Raw genomic sequence first — 17,906 nt, 5'->3', positions numbered from 1 at the left:
AAGGCCTCATGGAAATTTGTCAGCATTTTCTTGAATTTATCCTAATACGCACCTTTAGTTTATACACGGTCTTTCATAATTTTTGCAAAACAACTTTCCCTAATAGGATGCACTTCTGTCCATCATTTTTGCAGTGTTTTTACACACAGCTTAGTATATGTATTTTTGCACACGTCGCCTGGCTGGAGAGCTCTGCAAAATTCTGAGAAGTGCAAATTTTGAAGGATGCCTGTGTTTTGCTTCATGTAGTGTTTCGGAAAGTGTGCATTAGGTTTGCCTTTAAACATGAACTGAATTGAATTCCCCCCGCATCCCTGACAGGGAGCTCTGATGGACTACCAGGCCACTACATGCCTGAGAGCATGTCTGTTTGCAGCTCTTCCCACACGGCAAATACTGTTGGAATGCAAATGTGTATCCATTGCAAACATGATTGCCGTGAAAAGTGTGAAGGCAGCTCTCTAATCTATCTCTGGGCAGCCTTCGAGGGGGAGGGCTTGAGCTATCCATTAATCTGTTTTCCTTAGCTGTTGAAATTGGATTTTTAAAGTTTCCAAGAGGGACATTTCTATTCTCTTTAATCTCTTCTTTCCCAGCCTGAATTTTGTTGTTGGGGACAGAGCGGGTGAGCAAATTTATATATGTGTATATATTGCGATTTTAAAAATAAATAACATGTGATCAACAACACATGTGATCTAAAAGAGTTTTCTATATTTTAAACATCCTAGAACAAACATCTCTCTCTCTCTCTCTGCCTCTCTTTTTTCTTTTAACTGGCTGGCGGGATATTTGGACTGTTTACATACTAAATAAAACCATAAAATCTTCTTTTCCTTGATCTGCTCTTGGGCAAAGGATATTTTATCAACTGAGTGGGAGGGAAGGGCTGCCAACTTGATTGGCAGCATCTGTAAGTCTGGAACGCGGGGAGCAATGAAAAGGCTCCGTGCCAATCTGCCGTTTATTGCGTCCCCAGTGTGATTCCCAAGGATACCTTGCGGAGGGCTCCTGGTGCGCCTTGCTTGTCTCCCCAACGCATGAAACAGACTCATGACCCACTAACAGCAGCATCCACGATGCTCCCGGGAGCTCTCCTTCATGCAGGAGGGAAAAGGAGACACAGGGGGTCCCTCTGATCCTAGCTGTCCCTTCCAGGAGGTTTTTACAGCCACCCTCTTGTTGTTATGTCTGGAGCCAGAGCTAAAACCTTTGGAAGCCCTTGGGAATGATTCTGCCCTTGACGGACCTGCCACTTAGGATTAACAAAGAGTCACAACATCTGTTCCTCGCACGCTGTGCCCGAAAGGCTGCCAGAATGAAATGCTCAGGCCAAGACCAGCCCACCTTTGTTAGCCGATGCAGGAGGGAGTTGAGGGCATTGCCCTTTTGCAAATTATTCCTCAAATCAATTCGCATTTAGAGCCAAGAGGCCTCCAACTCTGGGGAGCCCGCCGCATGTCGCGTATTTTCCTTGGAATTAGAGGCATCGGATCCCACCCCTCAAACGCTCCCGTGATTCTGTAGGTGTTTGGATTGTCGGGGAAAGCGCTTGCCGTCGGGTCACTGACATATGGCTTTGCAACTCAGCAACCAGATTTGTTGCACGGTCTTATTCCATCGCTGGGGACAATAGGAGGGAGCCAGTCATTCCGGGGCCACGAGAGAATGTCCTATCTTAAGCCGACTGGCAGGGAACTTGAACGCTTTGACGGACTCTCTCTGATTTATTGGTAAGAGGGGCTGCTTGTGGTCTGGGGAGTGGGGAGTGGGGAGAAGGCTTAATTGTCTTCCTGCACAACTACTTGTCTTTTGCACGTCAGTGGAGACGTTTCGGGGCTTTTAGGAAGCATGAGCAGAACCCTGCCAAGGCAGGGTGTGGGGTGTGTGTTTTTGTGTGGTGTTGTGTACTTTGGAATGTTCGCCCAAGAGATTCGTGAGGCCGGACCAAGTTGCAGATCAGAATGTCTTTTCATAAAGCTTCTTAAAAGGAGGGTAAATGCCAAGATGCTGGTACACAGCCAAAAGACTGAATCAGAGGATACTCTGTTTTGGAAAAGGCGAGGATGTTCCTGGGCAGGTTTCCTTGGCATAAAATACTTGCAGGGAGATATAGTGAAGTTCCAAGCCTGTTAATGGACAAATTGGGAACCAGCTATCCTTTGAAAACCACTCTTCTGCTAATTTTGCAGTGTAATTTTCCAGCTTAAAAATGGGCACAAACATGCATGCACTGGGGGGGGGTTATTTATAAAAATGCTCATATTAGTAAAAAAAATGACCCAGATTAAAACCATTATATTATGGGGAAATTATTGCGAAAATTTGTGTATGAAGCAACGTTGCATGCAGGAAGTGTGTAGTTTAGAAGAAACATTTAAATGCTGACAAATTAAATGCTGATGCAGAAATATGGTGAACAAGGCTGGGGAAATGAGTTGGGGGGGGGAGAGAAACAATTTCCACCCATCTTTACCTCTTCTAGTGTTGCATTGGTACCTCAGTCAACAGATCCTTACACCATTCAAAGTGTGTGGCATGTGATGGGCTTGCACAAGAATTCTGTGCACACGATGACCCCAGATATGACTTCTGGTGGGTTGCCAGGTGGGGGAGAAGCGGCTTAGGGAACTCAGTACATTTAAAGGGGTGCCTGGGTGACCAAAACAACAATGAAAAGCTTGAGGAACATTCCTCTCTAGGGACTCGCATCTAAAGATCTGTGGGAGAAATCAGTAACGTCTGGATTACAGTGCAGACATCTATTTTAGACTGAACATTGGTTTGGGACAATGTTTTGAACCTTGTTGGTATTGCTAGGGAGACAAAATCCTAAAGTTCCCCTTGGCAATGCAGTTGTGGTACTTGCAGCCTACAGGTCAAGCCTAAATCTGCATGGAGCGTGTCCACCACCCACATGCCAACATCTTTAGGCAAGGCGTGGCTGTATACCTATTGCACGGGCAACTAACTTGTATCCTTCCATGCATATGTACCCGTGTGTATCCTCTTTTGTGCACACAGAGTTTGGGTAAGCGAGCCACGTGTGGGAGGGGAAAATGTTTTGTGCACACAATGGCCCCAGTTTGCATTCATGATTTTTTCCCCCCTTGGGGGGTCTCCTCTGTTATATTGCAAGATACTTCTGTAGGAGAAGGAAAGTCCTGATGTGCACACATAGCCCGCTTTTGCATGTAGACATGACTGAAGGCTATCCTGGCTGACGGCTATTTTCTCTGTAGATTTGGGTATGTCCCTGGATGGATGGGGTCTGCTTGGGAATATTATTCATGCCTACCTGAATGCCTTTCAGTGATGTGCATGCAGTTGTAAAAACCCTGGGTCAGTCTACTTCACAGGATTGGTATGTGTGCCTTGAGTCTGTGTTTGCACAGATGCATATGCTGTGGTTCGTGCAAGCTGAATGGAGAATGTGCAGGAACACTGGTCGTTGCACAAGTTCCTGCAAATATATTGAACTGTACACAAACACGTAGTATTAACAGGAGATATTTTGCAGTCTCCAAGTGTAACTGGAGACTCTGCAGAAACAGATGTCAGTCAGGTAGTATGGACATCACTAGGTCCCGATGTACATATTCTGAGCCTGACCAATAACTATTAATGGATTTTGTCTAAAGCAAGGGTGAAGAACTTAAGGTTTGGGATCCAAATGTCACCCCCTAGACCTCTTGATCTGGCCCTCAAGACTCTCCCTGGGGCACGCCCCCTCCCAGACCCCATATACCTCTGAAGGCAACCTCCCTCATTAGTCCTCCCCACTCTTTGATCGGCGTGCATGAATGGAGACATGTGTGGCATGTAAAACCCTGCACCCCTCCTCCATGCGTTAAGATATTTGCCTAGTACACCTGGTAGAGACTGATATGCATCGGGTTGCCATACATCTGGAATTTCCCAGACATAGCCTGAAAACGGCAGTCAGAAGTAGTGTCCGGGAGGGAAGTCCAAACAAATGGCAACCCATGTCAAAAGTCTAGATTTTGCTAAATTTCCTTTAGCTCAAAAACTTTTTTTTTTTTTGAGATTTTGCAAAAGCAGTTTTGTGTCTGGGTTTTCACCTTTTGTAATATGGCACCCCAGATATGCAGGTACAATGGATTCTGTTTGCCGCTTTTTGGTGGTAGCACAGTGTGGAAGGAGAAGGTTGGTGGTAGCCAATTGTAGTAGGTTGTAAAAGAGAGCTGCTGTGCTGTAGTGGTTAGAGCAGGGGTCAGCAAACTTTTTCAGCAGGAGCTGGCCCACTGTCCCTCAGACGTTGTGGGAGGCCGGACTATATTTTTTTTGGGGGGGAATGAACGAATTCCTATGCCCCACAAATAACCCAGAGATGCATTTTAAATAAAAGCACACATTCTACTCATTTATAAACATGCTGATTCCCGGACCGTCCGCAGGCCAGTTTTAGAAGGTGATTGGGCCGGATCTGGCCCCTGGGCCTTAGTTTGCCTACCCATGGGTTAGAGTGGTGGACCTGGGACACCAGGGTTCAAATCTGCCCTCAGCCATGAAGTTCATTAGGTGACCTCAGGCCAGTCACTGTCTTTCAGCTTAGCCTACTTCACCGGGTTGTCATGAGGATAAAAAGGGGGACATGGACTGATGAGCCAGTGTGGTGAGCAGCAGGCTGTGAAAAGACCCAGTAGCAAAGGAATGACACCAGCCTACAGAAGAAATGGGAGGGAAACATCCAAAAGTATGGTTACCAGATGTCCCCATTTCCCAGGGACAGTCCCCAGATTTACAAATCTGTCCCCAGACAAAATCCGTCCCTGGAATGTCCCTGGATTTCATTTAATGTCCCCGGCTTTATATTTTACGTGTTGTAGATTTATTAGTAGGGAATGAATGTTGCATGATTGGTTCAACGGCACAAGACACATCATATGGGGACTTTCAGCAAGGCAAAATGGCGGGTGCCAGGGCAGCGAGCAGCTCCTGAAGCCAGCAAGAGCCAGCTGCCCTACCAGGCTGGCTCCAGGCTGCTGAGACTGCCACTGCTGAGGGGGAACTGGGGACGACCGGTGCATCAACTGGAGGAACCGCTGACCCTCTCCATGACCCAAATCGAGCCAGGTGAGAGAGCACCTGGCCACCTGGCTGACTGCCCAGCAGCGTTCCAGGGCCAGTAAAAACCCCAGAGCCGACTCAGAGAAGGAGGAAAGGAGAAGGAGGAAAGAAGGAGAAGGAGAAGGCGAAGGAAGAGAGAGAAAGAGGAAGGAGAAAAAAGAGGGGAGCCCCAACCTTGCCGCGCTGCTCTGGCCGCTGCTGCTGAGGAAGAGATGTAGGAGAGCACCAGGAGAGCAAGGACATGTGGCCAAGTCCAGGCCCGACCCGAGCCTACTTCATGGCAGATAGCGCTCCAAGAGATCAGCCCAGAGAAAAGCTGCACAACAGAGGAGACCCAGAAGAGAAGATATTACTTCTTAATTTTTTTAAAAAATGGTTTTTTAAAAATAACTTTTTTTCTCTTATTTTTTTTAAAAAAGTGTCCCCGGATTCTTTGGGGGGGGGGAAATCTGGTAACCTTAGCCAAAAGTGCTGCAACAGAATGTTATCTGGTGCATTTGAAACTTGCTGCTCTTTTCAAGGGTATTATGTTTTTGCAGGAAAGGGATTCTTTTACCTTTTGATTAGATCAGGGGCGGGGAGCCTCAGGCCTGGGAGCCAAGAGCAGCGCTCCAAGCCTCTCTAGCTAGCCTTCAAAACTCTCCTTACACCACAGCCCCTTCCCAACCACACCCCTTCTCCGCAAGCCACGCCTCTCAAAAAATCCTGGTTTACACCCCCACTTGAGTGTTTTCGCCTGGATGGACTGTGCCCTTGAACTCTGATAATGCCTCTTGATTGTCTGGATGGAGGACAGAGAGACTGCACTTTTTTGGTGTAGCCCAGCTGTTGTGTACACATGTACACCCATTGAACATTGCATGTGAATAACTGTATGAGTGTACAGCTCAGCTATCTGTGTCCGCAGGTACAAAGATTGTACACTCGTTGAACGCAATGTGAGAACGCCCCATGGGAATAACAATACAAGTGTACAGCTCAACTATTAGTGTATATAGACACACTGATTGTACACTCACTGAATGTAACACGTGAACACCTCTAGAATGTGCACAGGCTCAATGCATTGGATGGGCAGCATGTTCACAGCCGCTGTCCCCAATCTCATCTCCCTTGCTTTGAGTGACTCTAGAATGCACAGGGCCTTTAGCTTCTCTGTGTACAGGCACTGCACCCAAACTTAATTCGGTACCCTGCAAAATGCAGCAACCCCAACTCCCGCTGTAGAGTCGCATTATGTGCTGGAGCTACAAGTGAGATCAGCAGGTGCAATATCTGCTCTTGCTCTGAGCAATGAGCCTAAACAGTCTAAATATGTGGAAATAATTCCTGTCCCAGCTGAGAAATTTGTATCAAAAGGAATATATTATTATACTATCTGGGAGGACTCTCCCACACAGCCTGTTTATTGAGTGTCCGTCCTCATTTGTTTGCACAAGATTTGCATGGTAGTCACACAAAGTTGCTGTCCATTGGGTGCTCTTTGCGATTGGTTCGTGCGGAGGTTATTAGTAAGCTGCTCAGCATCGACATTATCTCACCCTTTTCCAGGGCATTTGCCCATCACTATCCTTAAGGCAAAAAACTTGAATTTTGCACAATCTAAATATGCTGGTATAAAATGGAATCATACCTAGGAAAGTCTGGAGGCAGCTGGAGTCTGAGTTTGGGCAGAGAATGACCAATGGGTCTGAAGTGCCTTTTTAAAAGTGCATTACTAGCCAGTTATACTACTGCCAACCACATCATTGGTTAGGGAAATTACAACTATAATGGGGCCAGAAGAGTAGAAAGTAGCTACTAGTAGCATGGTGGGGTGGTGATGCTTGCCTGAGATCTCTGCAGCTTATCAGGAGAGAGATTGGGAGGAATGGCACAGCAGCAACACACCAGCAGAGCCAATATAGTGCTCCCACCAGGGTGTCTACACCATACTGAACTCACTAACACCTTGACCCTCTTCTGCCCAGTTAGCTGCTGTGATACTGCTGGTGGGAGGTCAGGTAAGCACCCTCTGCAACACTGACTACTTTGGGTAGCTGCTAGAGATGCTTCTGAAAGGGGGGAGCTTTCCTTAGAGTTGGTCTCTTAGGCTGCAAAGGTGGAGGTGTGCTATCTTCACACTCACAGGGGTGGGGCAGGAGAAATCCAGGTGACTTTCACAGTCAAAAGATCATTGCACAGTTGAAGATCTCTTTTTTTCTTAAGCTCCTCCTTAGTTGCTTGCCTGAAACAGTTTTTGCCACAATTTTCCCGTTTACAGCTGCATTCCTCCTGTATTTCAGATGACCTGCAGCCAGGGGACATACTTTTGGGGGAGAAGTTGGCTTCGGATTGTGTTGCAATGCAGACCTGTTTAATTCGCAATCCATGAATCTATTTGTGAACTGAAGCACAACTATCCTTTGAAGTTCGCTCTTCTCTAAATTTTGCAGTGAAATTCTCTGATCCCCAAATTCTTATATTAGGGGAAAGTGTGTACAAGAATGCATGCATTGGTGAACATAACAGGCAAAAAAATGCATCTTCTTGCACACAAATGCATACAAAACTGTGAATATTAGGAGAAAATCAGATTAAGGTGTTGGTGAACTTTCATGAGGACTTAAAAAAAATAGAAAAATGAGAAACAGAGAGAAACTGAAACTGACAGATTCTTGGAAAATGAGAAAGTGAAGTAGGCAGATTCTTTGAAAATGAGAAACCAACATTGACTCAGTGGCGTAGCGTGGGTTGTCAGCACCCGGGGCAAGGCAAGTAATTTACGCCCCCTAACCCGTGGATTTGCGCCCCCTAACCCGTGGATTTGCGCCCCCTAACCCATTGATTTGCCCTAACCCCAGATGTTGCGCCCGGTGCGGTCCGCCCCCCCTGCACCCCCCACGCTACGCCACTGCATTGACTGGTTCCTCCATCCCTATTAGAGACAGTAGCATAGTCACCAGCTTCTTCTTTTTAAACTTCCCCTCCATCTTTCCTTTTAAACAGTTTAGGCTGCCACTTTCCCAGGGCATCAGTGACCTGTTCTGAAAAATGTGTGTATTACTTACTATTTCCTTGAAGGAGAAAAACAATCTGCTGGTAAACAGCTTCCTTCAGCTGCTCCTCCAGCTGCTGCCCTGTGGGTGCAGCAGTGGCTGGTAATGGTGCTGGTGGCAACCAGCAATGGCGGCTGCTGCAGTCGGCAATGGGGGCAGCTGGCAGTGGCAATGCTAGCAGTTGGCCATGGCCTGCTGGCTGAGGCAACCACCCATCTATGCATCATGAACACACCAGCCCTGCCAGATGCTTTGTGGGACAGATGCCACAGGTGCTGGCCCCAGCCTTGGCTGATTCCCTGTTTCCCTGGTCCCTGTTGTGGACCCCTTCCTGCTGTACTGGACCTCCAGGCCCCTTAGGCACAGTGCATGGGGCAGATGCCCCACTGTCTCAACTACTTCTTCCATCACCATGGCCACCACCTTCCCCTTTCTCTTCTAACCTCTTCCAGCTGGTGCAGAGTGCCCGAATCACTGCTGTTGGCACAATGAGCATCAGGGAAAGGGCTGCAGCTCAGTGGCAGCACACCTGCTTTGCCTGCAGAAGGTCCCTGGTACTTCCAGATACAGCTCTGAAACCCCGGAGAGTCACTGTGTAGACAATACTGGACTAGATGAACCAGTGGTCTGACTCAGTATAAGCCCCTTCATGTTCTTCTAGGAGAAGAGCTGCAGCTCAGCGCTAGTGCATCTGCCTTGCATGCAGAAGGCACCGGATTCAATCCCCAGCATCCCCAGTTAGGGCTGGGAGGGTCACCTGCCCGAAATCCTGGAGAGCCCCTGCCTGATGGCACTGAACTAAATGAGCCAATGCTCTGACTTGGTGTAAGGTAGCTTGCTATGTTGCACTGCATCATGGCTTTGTGGTCTTTAAGGCCTTCTGGCAAGGAGAAGGTACGCACTTGCACTGCATTGAGACTATGTAGTCTTTAATGCCACTCAGCACCGGCTGGTTCTGGGAGGTGCTGGGAAGGGTGAAGGAGATCTTAGCAGACTCAGCAGCTTGCCTGCTTCTGGGGAGGAAAGCAGGGGGCAGCCATGGTTGACAGTGAGCCTTCTGTCAGAGTGTGGACCCCAGCAGATGCCAGGCCCATCCCAACCCTGGCCAGAGAAAGAGAATAAGAAATGGCAGCCCTCCCGGCAGAGGCTGCTCTGTTTGTTCTCCAATATGGGGATGATTAGATCTGGTGACGCATCAGCGGCAAGTTGCCCGCCCTGAGCAAAAGCCGGAGCTCTATGGCCAGAGCGGCCCCCTGCGTGTGAAAAGGGCCAGCTGTGCGGCCTGATGTTCAGCTGTCCTTACACTTTTATTAGGATTTTGTCCAGCAAGCCAGCTTTGGAGGGCAGCAAACAGATGGCCGGGGAGATAATGTGTCCCCATCACTTTGATAAATATGGCCCAACTCAGTGACTGATTAAAAGATTAATTTGTTAGAGAGTTTGGGGATGTGAGGGGGAGGAGGAGAAGGAGATGGAGAAACAGAAGGAGAAGGAGAAGGAGAAAGAGAAGAAGGAAAAAGATCTTGGCCTGGTACTTTTCCAACCTCCACATGTGGCAGAATTTGATACGGAAAGGTAGGAGATAATGCCCCATTACCCTCTCTTTCTCTCTCCCCCCAGAAGGGAGCATGCCTAGCCAAATTCCTCTCCTCCTCCTCACCATTTCAAATAAACAAGGAAATTCAAGGATGCAATATGATGCCATTATATACTGTATGGTGCATTTTTACAATAGGGCAAAAAATGTTGTACGGATGAATATTATCATGGATTCTGATGATGATTATCATGATGATGATGATGTAAATGCATAGGATTGCAGCCAGTGTTAATTTTACTCGGAGTAGGTTCATTGAAATGAATGAACATGACTTGGGTCTATTACTCTCAATGGGGTTTTTTATGTAGCAAACAGGGATGGGGGAGAAATTTGGCCCAGTTCACATTTAAAGGCCAATCTACCCAATACTTGCCTTTTGAAACCATAAAAGAACCAAAACATAGCCATCCTGCAAAAATTCTCATTTTTCTGAATTTTGCAACGCAGTTTTCCAACCAATTGTGCACCTTCACTAGGGTATTAGAATCTAAAAGAATAAAAAAATGCACTATATTAGGGGAAATTGCTTTGCAAAAAAAAATGTGTACATTAGGAAAAACTGCATACAAAGATGAGTAGAGAAATTCGCAATAAATGCAAATAAATTTCATGAGGGGACACACACACACACACACACACTGCCAACTGAAAAATGAGAAACAAAGATATAGACCAAAATTGACATATTCATCCATCCCTAATAGCAAGTGACTAAACCACTCTATTGTTGTGGTGGTGGTGGTGATGTTATGACTTCCTTAATCTTAGTTGCACAAGGAGTACTTTTCTTACTCTGTGGTGAGAAAGACTCTGTACATGCTCAGCATCTTCCACTCCTATCACATCACTTCTCATTTCCTGCAAGGGCTCTGAAAACAAGGTCCAGGGTCTTAAAAGGTAAAAGTAAAGGGACCCCTGACTATTAGGTCCAGTCGCAGACGACTCTGGGGTTGCGGCGCTCTTCTTGCTTTATTGGCCGAGGGAGCCAGCGTACAGCTTCCAGGTGATGTGGCCAGCATGACTAAGCCGCTTTTGGTGAACCAGAGCAGCACACGGAAATGCCGTTTACCTTACCTATCTATCTACTTGCACTTTGACATGCTTTCGAACTGCTAGGTTGGCAGAAGCAGGGACCAAGCAATGGGACCTCACCCTGTCGCAGGGATTTGAACCGCCGACCTTCTGATTGGCAAGCCCTAGGCTCTGTGGTTTAACGCCACCCGTGTCCAGGGTCTTAGGCCTAATTAAAATTAAGCCCTGTTTAAAATGGATCTAAAATGGACAGCAAGTAAGACTGAAGCTTGCCAGGAACGAAACCCATTCTCACAGAAAAGTTCTTTCCCCCATTCTCAGATGGGAAATGCACTCTGCACATGTTTACAGATACCTTTGTCTTGCTTATTATGTCAGCTGTTCCTAATTGAGCCGAGGGGGCATGATTACTACATGTCTTCTAATGCTAACATTTGGAGAGGGGCGGAATGAAGGTGCACTTCTTTAAGCCAAGTCTGTGCTAAAGTGGCTGGTTTTCCTGCCTTGTGCTTTTGGAAAGACAAATATATCATATGCTCCAACATTCCTGGACATTTTAGCGATTTCTGCCTGGACACTGTTTCCGACTGCCATATTCCGACTATGTCCAGGAAATTCAGGACGTATGGCAACCCTATTATACACACACACCCCCACACACACAACCCACCCATCTGACTGGGTTGCCACAGCCACTCTAGGCAGCTTCCAACATATATATAAAAAAATACAGTCATACCTCGGGTTGAAGTAGCTTCAAGTTAAGTATTTTCGGGTTGCGCTCCGCAGCGACCCAGAAGTAACAGAGCGCATTACTTCTGGGTTTTGCCACTCGCGCATGCACAGACGCTCAAAATGACCTCATGCGCATGCACAGAATCAGCAAAATGCAACCTGTGCACGTGCAGACGCACAGTCATGTGTTACGTTTACTTCAGAATGCGAACGGGGCTCCGGAACGGATCCCATTCGTATCCAGAGCTACCACTGTAATAAAACTTGAAACATTTTTTAAAAACTCCCCTATACAGCTACCTTCAGATGTCTTCTAAATTGCTTATCTCCTTGGTTCAGGGGCCGCATAACTCCATGCCCTTCAATAAAATTAGGGACATCCTACCATACCCGCCAACATTTCTCCAATGAAAATAGGGACGTCCTAAGGAAAAGCGGGACATTCTAGGATCAAATCAGAAACCAGGACGGCTTCTCTAAATCTGGGACTGTCCCTGGAGAATAGAGACACCTGGAGGGGCAGATGTATCTCTCTCCCTTTGCATTACCAGCTTAAAAATCTGCAGTTGAACTACCTCAAATTTTGGGGAGAAGGGACAGCTAAGAACACAGTCAGTGAATTAGTCATTTTTCAAATGTATTTCTTATTATTACTTATTAAAAATATAAACAGGCTGCTACTCACTCAGGTTCCATGGCGTGTTTTTAGGAAATGTAATGTAACAGTGATATGTTACTTTCACAATGCTGTTTTGAAATCACATTTTTGTTCATATCAGGGAGAAATTGCATGGAAACCTATTCTTTCTTTTTAAGAGTGTGTTAAAACTGTCCATTTTTATTTTTGACCCCTGATCCAAAACATGCTTCCACTCCCAATATGGATCACAGGGCCGTGTGCCAATTTTCTTCTGAAAATAACCTCTTCTGACAGCTATTCCCCCCCTCCCGCCGAAGGTGATGCCTGTTGCAAGCTGAATCTTCAGAAGCAAATGGTGGGGGGTGGGGGGTGGACATGATCCTGGGTGAGAAAAAAATGTGGGGCTTTAACCCAGATTGAATCACTCTCCATGCTACCCAAGTGCCAGCCTTGGTGATGCTGCCATTCTGTTTAGAAGTCAAAATTGATGGGTTCAAAAGTAATCAGATGTATACTGGGTCTGGCGCTTTCTCTAGCAAATGATAATATTCTTGTAATTCAAATCAAGATCAATTAGGAGTCGATTTGTGCACAAATGCATTGAGCATGGCTAACTCAAGGGCTGACTTCCTGTCTTTTTCCCAAGTGACTTGTTTGGTGCCACCAAGTAGGAATTCCCCTGTGCTCAGTGGTTTGCCTCAAACTCAGAGCAGGTCATTGGAATTAACAGGCCTGTTGTTGTTGTTTAGTTGTTTAGTTGTGTCCGACTCTTCGTGACCCCATGGACCAGAGCACGCCAGGCACTTCTGTCTTCCACTGCCTCCCGCAGTTTGGTCAGACTCATGCTGGTAGCTTCGAGAACACTATCCAACCATCTCGTCCTCTGTCGTCCCCTTCTCCTTGTGCCCTCAATATTTGCCAACATCAGGGTCTTTTCCAGGAAGTCTTCTCTTCTCATGAGGTGGCCAAAGTATTGTCAATGCCTCTACTTTCAGCAGGACTAGCAATGAATACATGGGGCATATATTGAGCCCATGATAGTCTCCTAAGGCCACCATTCCCAAAGAAATGCTTTCTAGGGAATAAATCCCATGGAAACAGAGGGATTTAATTCCAATCACACACACATGCCCTTCCTCCCAGGGCTATCTGCTCAAATACAGCGGCAACACGTAGCTAATGAACGTAATAAATGTATTATTATTGGTAGCAGAATGTCATCCAAAATTAACAATTTCCAAATAATATATATGTCAGTCCATAACCAAAGAGTAGTCAACATAATGATTTACTGGCGAGGAAGACCATGATGCAGGCAGGATGCCTTTCAATGTCCAAGAAGTATTGTAGTGGGTGCTCCAACGTAACGAATTCAATAGCAATCAGCAAACAAGCAGAACAGTATAACTGGATTGGATCAACTGTTTCGAAGATGAATCTTCGTCAGCAAGTAATTTTTTAGAATAGCCATACAATTTATAAGTTCTTACATTGGTTTTATCAGCCTCAGTTAGCTACACTGGTTAATGAGCTCTGATCCACAAATATTATATTTACCTGTATGGATATTCTAAAAAATCACCTGGGTTCCTCGCCAGTAACTCATTACGTTGACTACTCTTTGGTTATGGACTGACATATGTATTATTTGGATATTATTTGGAAATTGTTGATTTTGGATGACATTCTGCTACCAATACAGTGGTACCTCGGGTTACATACGCTTCAGGTTACAGACCCTTCAGGTTACAGACTCCGCCAACCCAGAAATAGTACCTCAGGTTAAGAACTTTGCTTCAAGATGAGAACAGAAATCGTGCTCCGGTGGCGCGGTGGCAGCAGGAGGCCCCATTAGCTAAAGTGGTGCTTCAGGTTAAGAACAGTTTCAGATTAAGAACAGACCTCCGGAACGAATTAAATACTTAACCCAAGTTACATTTATTACATTCATTAGCTATGTGTTCCCGCTGTACTTGAGCAGATACCTCTGTATTGCAACACAGGGGTTTGTTTTTCTTCCTCCCAGGGTGGCAAAGGACAAAATCACAAAACAATGCATACATTAAAAACATTTTTTTTAAGCTACCTAAACTAAAGTACCCATGGATGGGAGGAGGGAAGTCTGAGATTCGGAAGAACCTTGTGTAATTTTTATTATTTGTGATTATGAGTGTGAACGAATTTGTAAAATCAAATAAAAAATATTTTAATTTTTAAAAAAAACATTTAGAAGCATTAAACATGTAGAAACATCAAAGCACAGCTGTATGTCCTCATAGCTAATAATTTCAAGGTTGCCAAGAACAGTAGCTTTCATCTATGAAAGGCCTGGCTGAAAATGAATGTTCACCAGAAAGGGTGTTCCACAAATGTGGAAGCAATACCAAGAAGGCCCTGCCATGGGGTCAGTATCGACTGAGAGCCAGTGTGGTGTAGTGGTTAAAAGCGGTAGACTCGTAATCTGGTGAACTGGGTTCGCGTCTCCGCTCCTCCACATGCAGCTGCTGGGTGACCTTGGGCCAGTCACACTTCTCTGAAGTCTCTCAGCCCCACTCACCTCACAGAGTGTTTGTTGTGGGGGAGGAAGGAAAAGGAGAATGTTAGCCGCTTTGAGACTCCTTCAGGTAGTGATAAAGCGGGATATCAAATCCAAACTCTTCTTCTTCTCCTCCTTCTTCTTTAGCAACAGCAGGGCTGGATGCTCTCCTATGTAAAGAACACCCCCCTGAATTTAGAAAACTAGTGCTGCAGGGAATGAAATAGGGCTAGAACCTTTCTACCTGACGTGGCCAGTGTTGTTGTTGTTTAAACTTTGCAGGGAGCTTGTTTTTCCAAGGGGGCACATTCAAAAATGACACCCCTCCATTTGCAGCCTCAAGTGGGTGCTGTCCACCCCCCACCATATCAGGATGCAACCATCTCGTTCTGCCACAGCAGAATGAGCCAGACCACAAGTTAGGCATAGAGGGCTTTGAAGTGGTACATAGATGCAATCAGTCGTGTCTTCCACCCCCACTCAAAAAAGGAATGCTTGGTGTATCTTTTTCGCTTCGGAGCTTCCATGAAATCAGCTTTTCAAAATTGTCACAAAACGGCACGGCTCGGTCTGCCAGCTTCTAGTGGGATGAGGATAAAGCAAATGAGATTTTAAGCGCCTGTCAAAATTGGAAGCTCCTCTCTCATGAGGGAGGGAGGGAGGGAGGGAGGGAGTTTGCAAGAGCTGCTGGTGGGGAAGCACCGGGCATGGCTGAGATTGCTTCTTCACACAGTCCAGCTCCATAGCCAAGCAAACACAGGGTCCCATGGACTGGGATTTTATTTTATTTTTTATCCCTATGCCAAGGGCACAAATATGCTTGCAGAAGACATAAATGTGATCAAGTTCGCCACGACCACATTCCAAGGGTGTCCCCCCCCCCCCCGGAAGGTTTGGCTGATGCCTTCATTATACACCTTTAGGAGCCATGCGAAAATGTTCCTCTTCTTTGGCTGATTGACATTTGATGACCTTTTAAATGTGTTGTGGGAGGAGGGATGATTGGTTTGTTCTTATTTTTATTCTGTATTCTGTGGTCTTTATATTGTAATTTTCATGTTGCAAACTGCCCTGAGACCTACAGGTATAGGGTGGTACAGTGGTACCTCGGATTACATACGCTTCAGGTTACAGACGCTTCAGGTTACAGACTCCGCTAACCCAGAAATAGTACCTCGGGTTAAGAACTTTGCTTTCATACCACCGGTATGAAATTTACGGCATGTAATGCCTTAAGAGAGAATATTATGAAAATGATATACAGGTGGTACATGACACCAGTCAAGCTTGCAAAAATATATCATTTGCCAGATAACAAATGCTGGAAATGTAAAGAAAAAGAAGGTACATTCTTTCACCTTTGGTGGACGTGCCCAAAGATTAAGGCTTTCTGGGAGATGATCTATAATGAAATGAAAAAGGTATTTAAATATACCTTCCTGAAGAAATCAGAGGCCTTTCTCCTGGGCATAGTCGGCCAATTGGTGCCAAAGAAGGATAGAACTTTCTTCATGTATGCAACAACAGCAGCAAGAATACTCATTGCAAAGCATTGGAAGGCACAAGATTTACCCACCCTGGAAGAGTGGCAGATGAAGGTGATGGACTATATGGAATTAGCAGAAATGACTGGCAGAATCCGAGACCTGGGAGAAGAGTTGGTGGAAGAAAATTGGAAGAAATTTAAAGACTATCTTCAGAAACACTGTAAAATTAATGAATGTTAAAAATGATGTTGGATTGAAAATAAGAGGCACTAGCAACAAAGTTTGGTTGGATAGTGTCTTCGAAGCTACAAACATGAGTCTGACTAAACTGCGGGAGGCAGTGGAAGACAGAAGTGCCTGGCGTGCTCTGGTCCATGGGGTCACGAAGAGTCGGACACGACTAAACGACTAAACAACAACAACAAAGCAACAAAGTTAGTGAGAATATGCAAAAATGAGTTGATAATTGATGAAAATATAGAGCTATAATATGTTAAGATATAGAGTTAAGATAAACGAAAGAGGGTAAGGATTTGCTGATTTGATTATTTAAATGGGAATACAAAAAGGGGAGGTGTGAGGAAGTCAAGGAAACAAGCTAATGAGTTTAAAGTTACAAAAAATGGGTTTGTATCTATTTTTTTTGTACTTTGTATGTTTATCTTTCTTTTTTCTTTTTTATGTATTTTTGTATGTTTCTTTTCTTTTTTCTTTCTTTTTTTGTATTTTGTAAATCTATGTTTTTGTAAAATTTCAATAAATATTTTATTTTTTAAAAAAAGAACTTTGCTTCAGGGTGAGAGCAGAAATCGTGCTCTGGCGGCGCGGCAGGAGGCTCCATTAGCTAAAAGTGGTGCTTCAGGTTAAGAACAGTTTCAGGTTAAGAACGGACCTCCGGAATGAATTAAGTACTTAACCCGAGGTACCACTGTATACAAATTTCAACAACAGCAACTTCCATTACCTTATGTGGTAATATCCAGTGGTGATTTTTCTATTCCTTTGTTGAAGCAGTGACATTTATTATTATTATTATTATTATTATTATTATTATTATTATTATTATTATACAATATTTTAATTTCTCTACTGCTTACCACACAGGGCAAACCAGTTTAGGGAGCAGAGGGCAGGAAGTACAAAGCAGGTTAGCTTAAGGAATGCAGGGCAGATTGGGAAGTACAGGGTGAGTTGCTTTAGAGAGTCCAGGGCAAGCCAACTTAGCTTAAGGTTAGTTTAGGGAGGGCAGTGTGGGCCACAGAGCACATAAAACTCCACCCTCCAACACCACTGCTGCTTGAGGCATATGCCTTACTCTGTATAAAGGTAGGGATGGCTCTACACACTCCTGGCAAGCTTCCCTCCACCATCCTGCAGTCCTGAGTCATGAGCCCATACGACCTTGAAGGCAAGTCCTCATTTGTCATATCCAGACACATGCAAATCCCACCCCCACCTCAATCCCCACAAGGGCATCAATTTTGCAATGGCTTCTCCACTTCCTTCCCACCCACTATAGTCCTTCAGCCAGTTTCCTGAGCCCCACATGATCTGGTGAGGTCAGCTCTGGGATAGACAGTCTAGAGACGGGAGTATCGGACCACCTGCTTCTGTTAATAAGTTTATAACCGGTAAAATCCTACAGACTGGGGAGTATGGTGGGGGGTGGGGTGAAGAGTTGTGGAGGGATTTAGAAATGTCAGAAGACGGATAATCACGTTAACCCTTAATAACTTACTAGTGGAGT

General features: G+C 45.4%; 1 protein-coding gene across 1 annotated transcript in view; it reads left to right on the top strand.

Annotated features, from left to right (window-relative positions):
- Positions 1–1,279: 1,279 nt before the first annotated feature.
- Positions 1,280–17,906, top strand: part of LOC310748901 (syntaxin-binding protein 4-like) — a 59,152-nt gene continuing 42,525 nt past the window's right edge. Inside the window, exon 1 of the mRNA XM_083585081.1 lies at positions 1,280–1,733. Coding sequence (XP_083441207.1) covers positions 1,669–1,733 — 65 coding nt within the window. The 5' untranslated portion in view covers positions 1,280–1,668. The remainder of the gene's footprint in view (positions 1,734–17,906) is intronic.

Source organism: Podarcis filfolensis, assembly GCF_964270895.1.
Source record: "Podarcis filfolensis genome assembly, chromosome: 14".
NCBI classification, from domain to species: domain Eukaryota; kingdom Metazoa; phylum Chordata; class Lepidosauria; order Squamata; family Lacertidae; genus Podarcis; species Podarcis filfolensis.
The sequence above is the reverse complement of the archived record's forward strand: the minus strand, read 5'-3'. Positions and strand labels throughout refer to the sequence as shown.